Raw genomic sequence first — 16,423 nt, 5'->3', positions numbered from 1 at the left:
AAGCAACTCTGAGCAGTAACGTAAATTCCCATTTTAAATGGGTGTAAATTCATTATTCTAGGAGAAATACATGATGTAATCACGGGAGTCACATTTGTGATGTCATATCACCCCACTCCGTTTCCCAGCTTTCATTGGTTAGTACCTCTGGTTCTACAGGCGGAGTCACCTTTGCAAGCCAGACAAACTTGAATAGATATTCCCTCCCCCTGACCATCCGTGATTGGTTCCTGACGACAAACCCACAATGGGCACGACCATGCTGTGGGAAGAAACCCAAAACCTTGTAAACAAACGACCGTTATGAAATGACAATGCCTGTATTGATACTAGTAAGTATTAATTATGAGTGAAATTCTTATAACTCGGCTTAAGTTATGCCTGAAAATACAACCCCGATGTCTCACAAACACGGAATAAAATTGAGACCAGTCATAATATTCACTACACCGCAAAGCGTGAAATAAATACACATTGAATACGGTATGGGTTGCAACGTTGTGAATGGCTGTAAAAAAAAGTATACGGAATTAGACACCGAAGACACACGTATAAGCGTTTGGTCAAATATGGCTTGTCACTGTTTTCAGTTCCTCTTTATATCGGAAGCAAGTACCGCGTGGAATGTACGCTGATTGGTTGGCACAGATGTCTGTCATCTACTTTGCAGTCCTCTTGGGTTTGCCTGCCCCCCGCGTATGCACGCTAGTGCCCTCTTTCAACTCTCTGTTTAGACAAGTTTGCCTTGTGTGAAAGCTAGTTGGAATGGAGACGGGAAAGGACAGATAGTTGACAGATCAACAACAAGTTGGATGTCACCCATGCATTTTTGTAACACGTTAAAGGACGTCTTAGCAAATGTGCCGAAATGTCAGTCTAACTTTTACTCGCAGTACGTGGATTATTATATGGCATAAACCTCGAATTTTGTGACTGAGTCAGCTTGTTGGCTAACGCTGTGTTTGGAACAGTTAAAATGAATAACTTATCGTTTGACGATGCCTCGTTGGATAATTTGGATCCAAGTCTATCACTGAATGATCCCAGTGATATTGACACGGCTCTGCTGAACGATATTGATGGTATGTAAATTGATTTTTGATGACTGACCATCTTTTGGAAAGTTAAAAGCTAGTTAGCTAGCCGGCAGTCAAGCAATGCGAGTGTCAAGTGTTAATTTAATTGTGCTTGACTGTTTAACAACATGTCCAAGTTGCAATTGGATTTCTTAACTATATGCGGCTATACAGTACATTGCCTAGAAGTCAGACACAATCAAAACGTATGTGTTGTTGATTGACTTGAATGTCAACTCCGAGTTTAAAGGGAGGAATGGACGTTGTCAGGGTGCGCATGTGATTTTGCATGGACCGCTTCCTTTATAAACTGCTAACGTTTGATAGGTACTGGACGAGTCTAGGTAGCTAACCCAAGGTTGTCAATGTAGTCAGTTGGCTCCACATTCGGTTCAGAAGAGTTGCCACTTGAAAAAAATCACTACAACTAGGAGTTACATACAATGCGTATTAATACTGATTATGAATTGGTAGGTTACTGTACTGTATGATGGATTCAATGCAATATGGAGTTGTGATTTTGACTCTGCCCCGCCCCCTTGAACTTGTACAAATTATTATTTTTAGATCTATTGCACAAAAAAGATTTAGTAAAGATTGACTTATGTAATGTAGTGCTTCCTAACTATAAAAACTATCGACTGTAGGTGTTGTAAAAGTAGATGTTTAGTTGGTTCTGCATTGACTTATCTTGTATCGTGGTCTACTGTAGTGTGACCGCGAGTAACCTCGTATTGAGTATGACGCCAGTGACCGATAGTAACCTCGTCTGCTCGAGCTGTTAACGCGCGCTTCCCACCTCCCTTTCTTAGGGGCTGGTCCGCATAGCAAGGCGCCATGGTCGCCTCTCATTGGTCGAGAGCGATCACCTCATACCAAACACTGGTTTACAAATTCCCGGCTGCCATATTTCCTTACGGATAGTATAATATTTCTCATATTAGGCCTTTATCTGTCCATTAGGAGGTAAAACATGATTAAAAACACAACAACAAAAAAACGATTGACATAGCGATAAATGAAAGCCCTTATACTACACATATGGTAGACATTAGAATTGCAAAAATTGCTTGTAACGGGTCAGATGTATTTTCAGCGAAAATTGTGTTCCTTGTGTTCCATATCAATTTCCTTGAGTAAACTATTGCTGTTCAATAATGCTCAGGGGAAACAGCACGTCACGTGTCCTATCTGTTTCATGTAAAACACACTGAGGTATTCTGTCCTGTGTAGTTACTACATCAGTTTCTCTTGCATGTTGTCAAGCTGGGAATTTCCACTTCAGCACATTTCATGTTAACATACTGGTTGTAACATACTGGTCAAGTGTATGGGCGGGTCTGTTAAAACACAACGAAAAAGAAAGCTGTAGTAGGTACTCCTGTTTAGAATTCTATTTTAAATAGGTCCCAATAGTGGTAAACTGCATAAGTTTTATTTCCAAGTGCACAGAGGTGTTAACACCTTGTTTGTGAAGGACTGTTGTGAGTGTGTGAGACCCTCTTTGTTCACCAAGATCATCTCTTATCTTCTGCTCTAGATATGCTCCAGCTCATCAACAACCAGGACATGGAATTTGGCAGCCTTTTCGACCACCCTCAGTTTGGCTCGGTGCCGCCCCTCGCCCCGGACCCAGCGGCGCTGCCCCTCATCAGCACCGCTCCGTCGGTCCCAGGCCTCCCGGCCTCCTCGTCCTCTCCCTCCTCCTCGTCCACCACCTCCACCACGTCCTCCATCCTGAGTAGCAGCCCCCACCTGGATGCCCTGCTTGGCCCCCCCATCTCGCGCAGCTCCCCCTCCCCAGACAAGTTCTTCCAGCAGCCGACCTTCCAGCAGGCCCCGCTGGCCCAGGTGGCCGCTGCCCCAGTGTCCACACGCCCAAAGCAGACGCCCGCGCCTCAGGTCCAGCCCGCCAGCACGCCTGCGCCCGCTCCGGGCCCCCTGCTCGCAGGGAAGATGACGGCCTACAGCCCCCCCAACCCCCAGGCCCTCTTCAGTTCGCCCTCAACCCCTCAGCAACAACCGCAGCAGCTGGTCTTCCCTGCCCAGAGTGCATACCAAGGTGAGGAGGGCTCCGCTTGGGTTGAGGATCTATGGCATATCCCTGTGATTCAGCTAAACATCAGAGGAGAGAACGGTACAGGGCTTTCATGTTAATGCCCGAGAGTAATTGATTTGGCCGGACACTGATGTTTATCTGAAAGAGGAGAATGCTACAGGTGCCTGTTGGTGATATTTGAGCAGTTGAATCAGAGCCTCTGTTGTCAGTAGTTAGCGGGGAAGGAAGTGTGCCAGTGCTTTGGATCAAGATTCATTTGGATATGTGATAGAGGTCCATGCCTGGCAGGAATGGAGTGACTCTTTCAGGTTTAAAATGGCAACAACAACGCTTGAAATATACCAAGCCGAACTTTTCCTACCTTTTTTTTTCTTGTTGGGATATGCGTCAAGGCAGCAAGTATTCAAAGGAAAAGTCCAAGAGGCACTACATTAGTGTTTTACCAGTATATTGGAACATGGTTTATTTCATTTGTTTTCTAAGAGCTAGGGGTTCGGTCGAGATGTTTTTTTTTTCAAGATAATTGTTACTCAGTTCAGGGTTGACCTGAAAAAGTTAGTCTGTATTATGCTAAAATCCAAATCATCTAATGTTCTTCCCTGATGATTTGAGGAAGCTCATTAGTGGATTTAGAGCCTTGGTCTTTAAGACATTGCAGATTAAAATGTTGCTGAGATGAGCCTGACTGTAATCCCAAGAAGGTTGTCATTTTATCCTCCATTAGTAAAGTTTCAATTTCCATTTTTGTAAGGCTATTCACAGTGTTGAATGAATGTTCTATCAGTGTAATGTGTCTCGTGCAAACACATTGGCCTAACAGAAATGTCCCTTTTAGGAGGTTGATGGCTGTGTTGTTGTAATGGACAGCGCAGCTGTAGTCAGGTGACTAGCGGATGCCGCTGGCTTGCCTATTATGATTGTGTTTTGGAAGGTGAGAGTTATTTTTTACAAATGTATGTGGCAGAAATGGCTGAAGAGAAATCTCAACGATGTAAACCTGGAAAGATAGGAGGGTAGGGCATACTTCATGGGAAAAATAAAAGAGGAAAATCACAAATGGAAGAATCCGACTAGAAAAATCCGCCCCCCACCCCCCATTGTTGATGTGATGGTTTTACGAGCGACTCACGTCACCAAATGGTTTTGTTTGGGTGTGTGTCCTCTAGCATGTGTGAGTGTGAGTGGAGGCCCTGAAGCTTAGAGTGACAAGGTGGTGTGTGTCACTCCAGCCATGGCCACAAGACACCTTTAGTATCTCATTAAGACTGAGCCAGCTTAACCGCCAGGGGTGTAAGAAATATTTATTATTTTTTAATGAATCGTTTACATGCAAAGATTTGTGGCAGGCATTGGTTCATTTAGTTTAAACCCCTCAGCCACTATATAGCAGTGTTATAACTGTGATAAATGCAAATGCAGCTCCCACTGTTCGGATTGCATTAAAAAGAAACCTTTTTTCAACTCAGATTTGATCCATATAGTCATGTTCTTCATACTATGACAGTTTTCCAAAAAAAGAATACCGCCTTGTTTACAGTATCGCAGTATATCACAATATATGGAATGGTAACCCCTGTATCATGATCTATATCATATTGCCAGATTCTTGCCAACACACACAGCCCTATTAACTGCCCCAGATGAGTTGCATCATGCCATCACCACACCACACCAAATAGTGGTGCGTGCACATTGCGAGTCTGTGGTGTTCATTTATCTAGTTATCTCCTGTGTGTTGACTGGACAGCTGTGTTCAGTGTTGTGTTCTGTGTTCAGCTTTGCAGACACATACTGCAAACAGACACTTTTGGACATTAGCTATTGTTGCACCAACATCATTTTGACTATCCATTCAACTTCGACGACTTATCTTTTGAATAAGAAAGAACACAGAGGACCACTCTGGGTACCAACTGGGTATCAGCACATCCCTCTGCAACTCTGGACCCCAGTCTGTTGAGTTCTACAACCTCTCCTCCTCCTCTACCACTCTTCTATAAACACCGGTGTACCACAAGGCTTCGTGCTGGGCCCTCTTCTGTACTCCCTGTCCACCCATTATTACATTCCTGTTCATGGCTCCAACACCATAATCAAGTTTTCAGATGGTACCATGGTGGTAGATCTGATTCAGAGGTGACAACGAGACGGCCTACAGGGATGAAGTTCAACACCAACAACAACCTGACACCTAACACCCAGAAGACCAAGTAGATCATTGAGGACTTTGGGCTAGCTAGAAGCCATGCACACACCCTCATCTACATCTACAGAGCAGTAGTACAGTGTTTGTCAGGCTTTAAAGTTTGCATCACCGGCGATCTTGCTATCTACATCTCCGTGAACACCTCCATCCTGGTCAAAAAGGCACAACTGCACCTTCCCGCAGAGACTGTAGAACTCCAGTGGATGATAAAAACTGCCCAGCAGAACACCGCACAGAGTTATTCACCATCAAGAACATTTATCACAAGAGAACAGAGAAGAGAAACTTCAAATAATGCCTCCATCCCTACTACACCACCACTCTAATAGCATCGTTGCACTCATTACTGCGCTGCTTACAGTACTTTAACAGTAAACATATTTAAAATATTTACATATTTAATATTATTTAGTATACCGTAAGTACTCTGAACTGTCCATCACTGGAAGTATTGTAAAATATAGAATCATTAATTAATTAATACTGCTGTAGCATTTCTCTGTAGCCTGGATACCAGCCCAAACCCCGCCCACAAAAATGTACTTCTGGGAGATTTGGTCTGGCTTTGAGCTAGTTGGGAGACAATATCAGTTTTCAGCAAAACGACCTGACCAATGAAATTGTCAGAGCGGGCTTTATACGATGATGGACAGATGATCAACCAACGCTTGAGTTGAATTAACCGGTAGATTTGAAATAGTACAAAGATGGCGGCGTCTCGGCCTGTTAGTGGGAAATATTTTATGTGAATTAAGCTATCTACACGTCTTTTTAAATGTCTACATTGACTCGGTTAGTTGTGTATGTGCAACACGAATGTTGCAGAGTATTGTTTGTCTTAACTAAAGCTCTCTAGACCATTATTGTAAGGTTATTGCTAAAGCTTAGACCAAAAATCCATTGTAACACATAGTAGCTAGCTAGCCTCACTGCTTATAAGTATTACGGGAGCAAGCATATCTCACAGATATTGACGAAGCATTCATTTTGAAAGAGGAACAGAGAAACGCGATTAAGGCATTTGTCGATTGAAAAGATGTTTTTGCCGTCTTTCCTATCCTACAGGATCAGGTAAAAGTTTAATGTATCAGATGGTCATACTACGTTGCTCTAATTGGTTCTAGGTATCCAATTCAGCGAAGAGGCATTTTCTTTCCTGGTTCGTTGAAACACGCCCCATAATCACAGCCCAATGGGTCAGGATCAGACTCATATTCTGACTAGAATTATGAGTATGACATCGTCAGGCTAATTTCTCTGTAAATAATAAAAAAAATTCGCGCTTCTGGTTAGATGCTAACTGCATTTCATTGGCTTTGTACCTGTAATCTGCACAATGAATAAAGTTGAACCTAGTCTAATCTAATCTAGTCTAATCTAATCTAATCTATCTAATCTGATCGCCTGATGGATAAGCAGGGTTGGACGATGCAATGTCACGAATGTGTAAGCAGCAAAAGGGTCACATGATCATTCTTAGCCATGGGCTGATTGGACACGTGCCCTGTCTTAGAGGGGAAATCACCTGATGATGATGTCATAGCGGTGACTCAGGATGTATTGGTGATGTTGGTAACGTGCACCTTCTCATGGAGTGTTTATGTAGGAGCAGGAGAGGTCTGTGGTGTGTGGGGGGGTGTGTGGGGGGGGCTATGTGTACAGGGTGTAATGTGTGGATGTGTAGTCTACTGACCTGCTCCATGCCCTCACCCAATGACCCCGTCACCCAGTGCGCTATCTGTACGGGTGAACAGGTGAAAGGTCGCTCAGCTCCCGAGTCATAAACAGAACTGTGAGAGATTGAGCCCGCCCGTCACCATGGATACAGATATCAATTAGCTACTGTTGGTTATCTGGAGGAGGGGCAGGTCAAGGTGCATCTGTGGCACACACAGACACAGTAATGTTGACCATATTATTATATATTATTGTTTATTTATTATTATTGTTTATTATTTATTATTAAGATTGTAATCATGGACCAAGTTCAGCGTTAGTCTCTCTTTGTTTTGTTACGCTTCGGCCGGCTCGTGACCGAAACAATAACATTGGAGGCAGACAACAACGGTTTTCTACAAAAAGTAACGCGTATTTAATAAGTCCATACAAAATCACAACTCAACGGCAACGTGTCTAGGGGTAACGTCCAATGCTGCATGCCAGCTCGAGAGAGAGAGAGAGGTGTCCACTGGTCCTTTTTAGCTTCCACACCTCCCCAGGTGAGGATAATCAGTCCATTAATGACGCTCGTCATCCCCACTGTTGCCTGCAGGCCACACATGGCCACTGCAATGTCTGAAGGGGCGCAGGGGGTCGTAACAGTTTTGAAACATGATGTTACCATGACAATAGCCATGGGCACTGACACTGCTTTAAGCCTAAATGACATACCTACTTGAAACATGATGTTGGGCTTTGTTTTCAATCAGAAAGCATGAATGGACTGTAGTTATGTCTTTCTTTAGAGTTATGGCATATGCTGACCAATTTTTTTTTTTTTTTTTTCTTTAGCGGTGAACCAGGTTAGCACTTCTCAGGTGGTCACCAGCCTGACCACCACGCCCCCGAGTGTCCATCCCGTGAGCATCCAGGCCCAGGTGCAGAGCCTGCCCGCCCCCACCATGCTCACCACCACCTCCACCATGCCTACTCACACCATCTCCCAACACGTGCAACAGGTGTGTGTGTGTGTGTGTGTGTGTGTGTGTGTGTGTGTGTGTGTGTGTGTGTGTGTGTGTGTGTGTGTGTGGAGGGGGAGTTGTATGTGTCTAAAAGAAGATTTAACTTGTGTTGATTCACCAGGACTTGGCACGTGTGATGTGTGTGTGTGTCTTGGATGTTTGCTGTAATGTGTGTTCATGTGTTCAAGGGTGGGTTTTCTGTCTCCGTGTGCTTAGATCCAGGAGTTAAGTAGTGCCTCTGTCTGTCTCTGTGTGCCTACATCCAGGAGTTAAGTAGTGCCTCTGTCTGTCTCTGTGTGCCTACATCCAGGAGTTAAGTAGTGCCTCTGTCTGTCTCTGTGTGCCTACATCCAGGAGTTAAGTAGTACCTCTGTCTGTCTCTGTGTGCCTACATCCAGGAGTTAAGTAGTGCCTCTGTCTGTCTCTGTGTGCCTACATCCAGGAGTTAAGTAGTGCCTCTGTCTGTCTCTGTGTGCCTACATCCAGGAGTTAAGTAGTGCCTCTGTCTGTCTCTGTGTGCCTACATCCAGGAGTTAAGTAGTGCCTCTGTCTGTCTCTGTGTGCCTACATCCAGGAGTTAAGTAGTGCCTCTGTCTGTCTCTGTGTGCCTACATCCAGGAGTTAAGTAGTACCTCTGTCTCTCGTACAGGTCCTGCTGCAGCCACAGTTCATCAAGGCTGACTCCCTGCTGCTCACCACCCTCAAGCCAGACCACGGCACCATGGTAACCACCATGGCCACGCCCATTTGCACCTCTTTGACCTCCACCACCGCGCCCATCCAGGGCACCTCGCTACAGGTACACAAACACACACTGAGAACACACACGGACAAAAGATCACCAGGAGTTAAATTGTCTTGTTTTTTGTCTTGGACATCCCCTGCAGTTCTCTCTCTGCCTGGGAATGAAAACCACAAATTATCTCCCTCCAAACACTTCTCATGTCTTCTCTTCTACTCTTCTCTCCTATCCTCTCCTTCCTCTTTTTTCTCTTCCTCTCCCTCTTTCTCAGGCTCTAATGAACGGAGGCACCATCCTCACCACGATGCCGCTCGTCATGGACACGGACAAGATGCCCATCAACCGCATCGCCATCTGCGGGAAGCCTGGATTCCATCCGCCCAAGGGCGAGAAGCGCACGGCGCACAACGCCATCGAGAAGCGATACCGCTCCTCCATCAACGACAAGATTCTGGAGCTCAAAGACCTGGTGGCCGGTACCGAGGCCAAGGTTGGACCTGCTTCCCTATCCTATTGTCATACATGAAGTACTGTATGGTTGAGGCCTGGATACGTGAAATACAAAATGTCAATACAAACTGACTACAGTTACAGTTGATTATTTTTTTATTTATTTTTTAGCTTTGACACATATTTACATCAGACACCCTCTTGTTTGTAAGGATAGTCTGGAATTCCTGTCCTTTTAGACCGCTCTCAGTATTTGTTGTTGTTTTTCGGAGTTTAAACTTGAGGTCTCATCAAGTTTTGACAACTTAGTTTACAGTAACCTAATGATGAGGACCTGAAACCCTACTGTGTTGACGTGGTTTGTGAACAAGCTACTGCGTGGTTTTCTTAACACGTGAACGTAAGGCAAAGCATGACACTGGAGCTTGGCAGAGAGACAGGAGAGATTGCACAGGACCTTCTAACTCCTCTCCATCTCACTCCTCTCCTTCTCACTTCTCTCCATCTCACTCCTCTCCATCTCACTCCTCTCCTTCTCACTTCTCTCTATCTCACTCCTCTCCATCTCACTCCTCTCCATCTCACTCCTCTCCTTCTCACTTCTCTCTATCTCACTCCCCTCCATCTCACTCCTCTCCTTCTCACTCCCCTCCATCTCACTCCTCTCCTTCTCACTCCTCTCCTTCTCACTCCCCTCCATCTCACTCCTCTCCTTCTCACTTCTCTCTATCTCACTCCTCTCCTTCTCACTCCTCTCCATCTCACTCCTCTCCTTCTCACTTCTCTCTATCTCACTCCTCTCCTTCTCACTCCTCTCCTTCTCACTCCTCTCTATCTCCCCCCACAGCTCAACAAGTCTGCTGTGCTGCGTAAGGCCATCGACTACATCCGCTACATTCAGCAGACCAACCAGAAGCTGAAGCAGGAGAACATGGCCCTCAAGATGTCCACCCAAAAGAACAGTAAGGCTCACCTTTGGTGGAACTTCCCACTTCTGTGTCCATCCTTTCCCATGATGTTGAAAACTCCAACTCTTCCTACTCACCTCGTCTTTCTTCTCCTCCTCCTTCTGCAGAGTCCCTGAAGGACCTTGTTGCCATGGAGGTGGATGGGCCCAAGGTGGAAGTCAAGAACGAGCTGCCCACGCCCCCACCCTCGGAGGGTGGTTCCCCTGACAACAGCCCCTTCTCCCACTGTGGCAGTGACTCAGAGCCCGACTCCCCCATGGTGGAGGACAGCAAGGTGGGCTGCTGCTACTGCTGCTGGGGGGAGATGATGGGTTTGGGGGTGGGGTGTAGGGAAGATGTGTGGAGGTTCTGCATCTCATTGAACAGGGCTGTGTACTTCTATAAACCATTAGCTCTCATTTGACAATGAAAATTTACATTTGAGTGGGAATCATCATACTAAGTTTGACCGCATGAAAAGTGTGTGTGTGTGTGTGTGTGTGTGTGTGTGTGTGTGTGTGTGTGTGTGTGTGTGTGTGTGTGTGTGTGTGTGTGTGTGTGTTTGTGTTTGTGTGTGCATATATCATACCCAATCTCTCCTAAGTTATTAGTGTTTCAGTGTTTATTTAATTATAATCTTTCCTACCTTCTGTGTGTTTCCCTGTTCCCTTCTCTCTCTCCCTCTCTCTCCCTCTCTCTCCCTCTCTCTCCCTCTCTCTCCCTCTTTGTCTCTCTCTCTATCTCAGATGGAGCATGCTGCATCTGGCAGTGCAGGGATGCTTGACCGTGCCCGTATGGCCCTGTGTGTCTTCACCTTCCTCTTCCTCTCCTTCAACCCTCTCTCTGCCCTGGTGTGTGGGAGCGACGCCAGCAGCTCCTCTGCCAGCGCTGGGGGGCACGGCTCGGGCAGGAACATGCTGGGCTTGGACAGTGCAGGTATGACGCCAACACTCCCCATTCCTCACTAGCTCAGATAAGACACCACCATGTCTCCTTCTGTCTTTTCGCCATTAAAGAGCTATGTAAACTCCTCAAAAAAAGTTTGGAAACATTATTTCGGTTGATTATTCATCCCCTTTAATAATACCAATTGGCATTGTGTTTTATATTGTTGGAAAGCCTGATTAGTTACCTTTACAACGAGGTACAACCTGTAAGGACCATGCATTCATGGAACAAGCAACACAGCTTACCATGTGGGTAGCGGCCCAAAAACGCGTGCCAAAATCCCCTACAATATTTTTTCTGTTGGTATTCACGTGGTCCGCTACCCACATGGTTAGCTATGTTGCTCATTCCACTAATGCACGATCATTACAAGTTGTACCTTGTTGTAAAGGTGACTAATCAGGCGTTCCAACGATATACAATACAATACCAATTGGTATTATTAAAGGGGAGGAATAATCGACGGAAATAATGTTTCAGAACTTTTTTTTATGAGTTTATATCGTTATATGTCTATTTCTATATTAAAACTTTGTATTTTTACACACATTTACTACAAACCAAGTTTTGGTTGTCTTGAAACAAACGGTGAAAGGGCGGATTATTGCAAGGTTGAGTGAATGGCCATCTCTGGATCTAATATATTGTTAGATCTAATTTATTGTTACACCAGGGTTCTAATGCTCGTAGCTTGACTGTTCTCTCAATTGTACGTCGCTTTGGACAAAAGTGTCTGCTAAATGACTAAATGTAAATGTAAATCTAATAAGGAGGAGAAAAGACAAACATTGATCTTGAGCATGTGATGTCTGTTGAGAAACTCAGTTCAAAAAAATGTGATGAAGATGATGATGAGTGCACTTGGTGACGCCTGTGTGGTCCCGCCCCTCAGCGGAGTCTCAGGGCTGGCTGGACTGGATGCTGCCCGCCCTCCTGGTGTGGATGCTCAACGGGGTTCTGGTGGTGGGGGTCCTGGTCCGGCTGCTGGTCTATGGAGAGCCCGTCACCAGACCCCACTCTGGCTCCTCCGTGCTGTTCTGGAGACACCGCAAGCAGGCTGATCTCGATCTCGCTCGGGTAACAACACAGAACAAACACAACTTAGTCTTAACATGTTCTTATTTGTGTGTACTGGGCTTTTATTTTGTCATTTCATCTAGTTTGAATGCTTTTATTTTTCACCTGAATGATAAAGCACAGTACATAGACATTGTATATTGTCTTTATTATAATAAAATATAGTGTATAATCTGAAAACTATTGTAACTGTCAATATACTCTCTCTTTCTTCCCTCGCCTCCGTTTCTCCCTCTCTCCCTCCCTCTCTCCATCTCTCCCTCCCTCCATCTCTTCCCCCCTTCTGTAGGGTGACTTCGCTCAGGCCTCCCAGAACCTGTGGACCTGCCTGAAGGCACTGGGCCGTCCGCTGCCCATCTCTCAGCTGGACCAGGTGTGCGCGGCGCTGTGGGCCGTCCTGAGGCTGTGCCTGCAGCGTCTGTGGGTAGGCCGCTGGCTGGCTGGCAGGGCTGGGGGCCGCCTGCGCCAGAACCGCCCCCTGCAGGAGGACGCACGCAAGAGCAGCCGTGACGCCGCGCTGGTCTACCACCGCCTGCATCAGCTGCACATGACCGGTGAGCAGGGGAAGGAGGAAGGGGAAGTACTAAGTGTGTGTGTGTGTGTGTGTGTGTGTGTGTGTGTGTGTGCAGAGATGGGCAAAAATACATCAAAATGTATTTCGATACAAAATACAAAATACCCCTCGAATAAATGTATCAAAATAAAATACAAAATACTGTTGCCGGAAAATGTAACAAAATACAATACATGTATTTTGTATTTTTAAAATATAGGAAATACTTTTTCTGAATTTTCTGTTTTCTCACAATTTGGTACAGCAGAACATTCAGGTTTGGGCTATACAGTGGAGTAATGTAGTTACCACAGGCCCAGGCTATTATGACGGGCCCTTGTCAGGGTTGTAAGGCAGTGGTTCCCAAACATTTGAGTCCTGTATCTTTTTTTTCATGTTTGTAACCGCCGCCACCACGCCACCACGCCCCTACCCCCGAACACATATTCCGCCTAGTACACCTGTCAGTGTAATGTTTTCGCTGAATATGGGTATACATCAGTATTTTTGGCAATTCAACATGGCTATTCAGACTATTTAGATTGACATAAATATGTCTATGGGCCCTGGCTACGGGGCTATATAATGTACACAAAGCTCTGGTGAACCCCGTTAAAAAGGAAGAACAGTCACAGAATGTCAGTGTAACTAAGCAAAGGTATTAAAAGACAACAAATTGATTGATTATGTATATATATATATTTGCAGGCAGCAGCTGTGTAACTTTCATGTTTTTACAAAACAGGGCTCTCATTGCAATCTCTATGGCTTCCGGAAGGGCTATCCCCACCGTGCTTTCGTCATACGTAATTGCGTATAAGGACATCATACGGCCTTGATCAAGTCACATTCTGTCAAGATGGCTAACGTTCAGTGCAACAACTCGATTCACTCTTTGAAAGAACCTCCTTTTAGTCAGTGTACTAATGAAGATAAATTGAAAAGGATCAAGACAGCTATCTAAGTTTTCGAACACAGCCCTGTTTTGTGAAAAAAATGGATTTAACATGAGAGTCAATAAGAGAGATCAGGGCCTCGTTTCCCGATAACGATGTATCTTAACGGCCTACGTGGATTTCCGCGACATCGTACACTAAGTAGCACTTTGTATTTACGTGCGTTTCCCAACCATCAACTTAAAGTCAGGTGCACGAGCGCAACGTGCACGAGTTCTTAAGTAGCTCTTAGGAGCTGTTTACGTCAGGTTAACCTGTTTACGTTAATTGCTGTGAAATTAGCTAGCCTATGCGTGCATCGAACGTGCAATGTGCACTAAATTCGGGGCGGGGATAGTAACGCCATCTCCAGCAGAGAAGCCTATTTAAACTGTGTTCCCATTGTAAGGACATTTATTACGATCTGTCTGAGAGTGGGCTGTCAAAGCTAGCATCATCAAAGTCATACAGTACAGTAGGCTACATACATTCAATAAAATTAACCTACATTTGAGTCCAACTGCATGACCATTCTTGCCCTACACTTACCCTTACAATAAAGAAGTGATCCTATTTCAACCATAACTTCATTTTAAATAATGTCTTTCTTTATGACATTTAGTTTATAGTTTAGACAGCAACGTTGACATCTACAGTATATTCAACTGCATCCACTACATAATCTCAAACTTTATTTGTTGGTAACTCTCCAAAAAGGCTACCATTAACACATTTCTTAATGAAAAGGAAACATGCATCACAATAATACTTCAGTGTAACCTGTACCTATGTGGAGTGCAAATATGTCTTGCCATTACACTACCCAACAGCCCTACGTCTGCTAACACTACAGAATGCATAATTCCTACGGGCAATGCACTAGTTTTGTATAGCCTAATCTTTATTTTCAAATACTCAATATTCTTCATTTCTATTTTGATGGGAATAGGCAGGTGAAACAATGACATTCTCATGATGTGCTATACACAGAAACATCGTTTGGATTTCTTCTACATAATATACAACCATCTAGCTAGAAGCTACCATATAAGCCAATGGAGTGGTGGCATAAGCGCTAAATGTGCCATCAAACTACTGTTTGAAAGCTTCAGTCAAGACCTAAATACTCTGCATTGGTCGCGTAGCACATTTCCGATCAAACCGAGTCATTATAAACATATAAAAAGTTGTGTAGATAGCTTTATTCATGTAAAATATTCCTCGCTTCAAGTAGCCATGTTTTTTTTTTTTAATTCCCGTTTCTTCCGAACGACGGTCGAACGACGCCCCTGGTGGATTACATCGCTAAGTGTGAAGTTACTACTGGTCCTGACCACACGTAGAATTCCTCTCAATGAAAGATACACTTAAGCTAAGTGTGGCGTTGGGAAACCCGTCTGCAACGTAGGAATCCTCTTACGAGCGATTTCAAGTGCTTTTTAGGCTAAGTGCGCGTTCGGGAAACGAGGCCCTGGGGTGATTTCCTTTTCGCCCCAAAAAGGGGCGGGCCATAGGAAGCACCACTTTTGGCAAATTGACTGATGCCTGATTCGACAATGAAATTCAGAGGCATATCAGATGGTCTAGTGGTAGGATCCGAAAGAAAAAAATCTCCTTCTGCCTAAACACTGGAGAAAGTATTTTGAGTATTTTAAATACAAAATTACTCCACTCTACAGTATTTTGTTACAAATTACATTTGATTTTTATCGCCCCTATCAAATACAAATTACAAGTTAAGTTAATTATCTAGTATTTCAAATACAAGTAATTGAAATACTGCCCATCTCTGTGTGTGTGTGTGTTTTGATGTTCTATATTTGTCTGCTGTGTGTCTGTGTGTTTTGTAAGAAAGCTCAACACACTGTCCGTATAAAAAACCTTTTCTACTTCATGATGTGTTGTGAGGCATGATTAACAGTCCCCAGTGGAGGTCAGAGGGCAGAGGTCTGATACTAATTGCACCCCTGCTGCAGGTAAGCTGTGTGGGAGCCACCTTGAGGCCATCCACATGGCCCTGAGTGCTGTCAACCTGGCAGAATGTGCCGGAGACGTCCTGCCAGTGGCCACGCTGGCCGAAATCTACGTGTCCGCTGCCCTGCGCGTCAAGGCTAGTCTTCCCAGGATCCTTCACTTCACCTCAGTAAGTTGCTCATACAGTACAACTACCCTGGTCTGTAGGCTTGAATATGAAAGTGTGTACTGTCTCTCTCCTCTGTCCCCCCTCAGAGAGTGTTCCTGAGCAGTGCGCATGTGTGTGTGTGTGTGTGTGAGTCTGTGTCTGAATATTAAAGTGTGTTCTGTAACCTCCGATGCCTCTCTCCTCTCCCCCCTCAGAGAGTGTTCCTGAGCAGTGCGCGGCAGGCCTGTCTGTCTCCCAGTGGCAGTGTTCCCCCAGCCATGCAGTGGCTCTGTCACCCCCTGGGCCACCGCTTCTTCGTGGACGGGGACTGGACCGTGCGCAGCTCCCCCCGTGAGAGCATCTACAGCCAGGCCGGAAACTCAGGTTTGACACCCCCTATTACAGCCCGTTCATGATTGCTTACATATTTTAAGGTTCTTCCAGAAAACTAGGCAAACCAAACATTTTTTTGTGCATTTGTCTTTCTTCTTATCTTTGTGTACACTTTCTTCGTGCATTATTTCTGTGTCTACAAGCGCTTAAAGCACATGTTTGATTTTGCGGACCTCCTTGTTTGTGTGCAGTGGACCCCCTGGCCCAGGTGACTCAGGCCTTCCGGGAGCACCT

The 16,423-nt window shown here is 45.0% G+C and overlaps 1 protein-coding gene across 1 annotated transcript in view; it reads left to right on the top strand.

Annotated features, from left to right (window-relative positions):
- The first annotated feature begins 741 nt into the window (after positions 1-741).
- Positions 742-16,423, top strand: part of srebf1 (sterol regulatory element binding transcription factor 1) — a 21,064-nt gene continuing 5,382 nt past the window's right edge. Inside the window, 13 exon segments of the mRNA XM_080855895.1 lie at positions 742-1,082; positions 2,617-3,138; positions 7,853-8,019; positions 8,672-8,821; positions 9,036-9,254; positions 10,062-10,176; positions 10,290-10,456; positions 10,908-11,097; positions 12,002-12,186; positions 12,476-12,740; positions 15,651-15,817; positions 16,012-16,180; positions 16,381-16,423. The exon segment at positions 16,381-16,423 is cut by the window's right edge and continues 66 nt beyond it. Coding sequence (XP_080712021.1) covers positions 977-1,082; positions 2,617-3,138; positions 7,853-8,019; positions 8,672-8,821; positions 9,036-9,254; positions 10,062-10,176; positions 10,290-10,456; positions 10,908-11,097; positions 12,002-12,186; positions 12,476-12,740; positions 15,651-15,817; positions 16,012-16,180; positions 16,381-16,423 — 2,465 coding nt within the window. The 5' untranslated portion in view covers positions 742-976.

The sequence above is a fragment of the Sprattus sprattus genome (assembly GCF_963457725.1).
Source record: "Sprattus sprattus genome assembly, chromosome: 18".
Taxonomy (NCBI): domain Eukaryota; kingdom Metazoa; phylum Chordata; class Actinopteri; order Clupeiformes; family Clupeidae; genus Sprattus; species Sprattus sprattus.
Note: the sequence above shows the minus strand (reverse complement) of the source record. Positions and strands in the feature narration are given on the sequence as shown.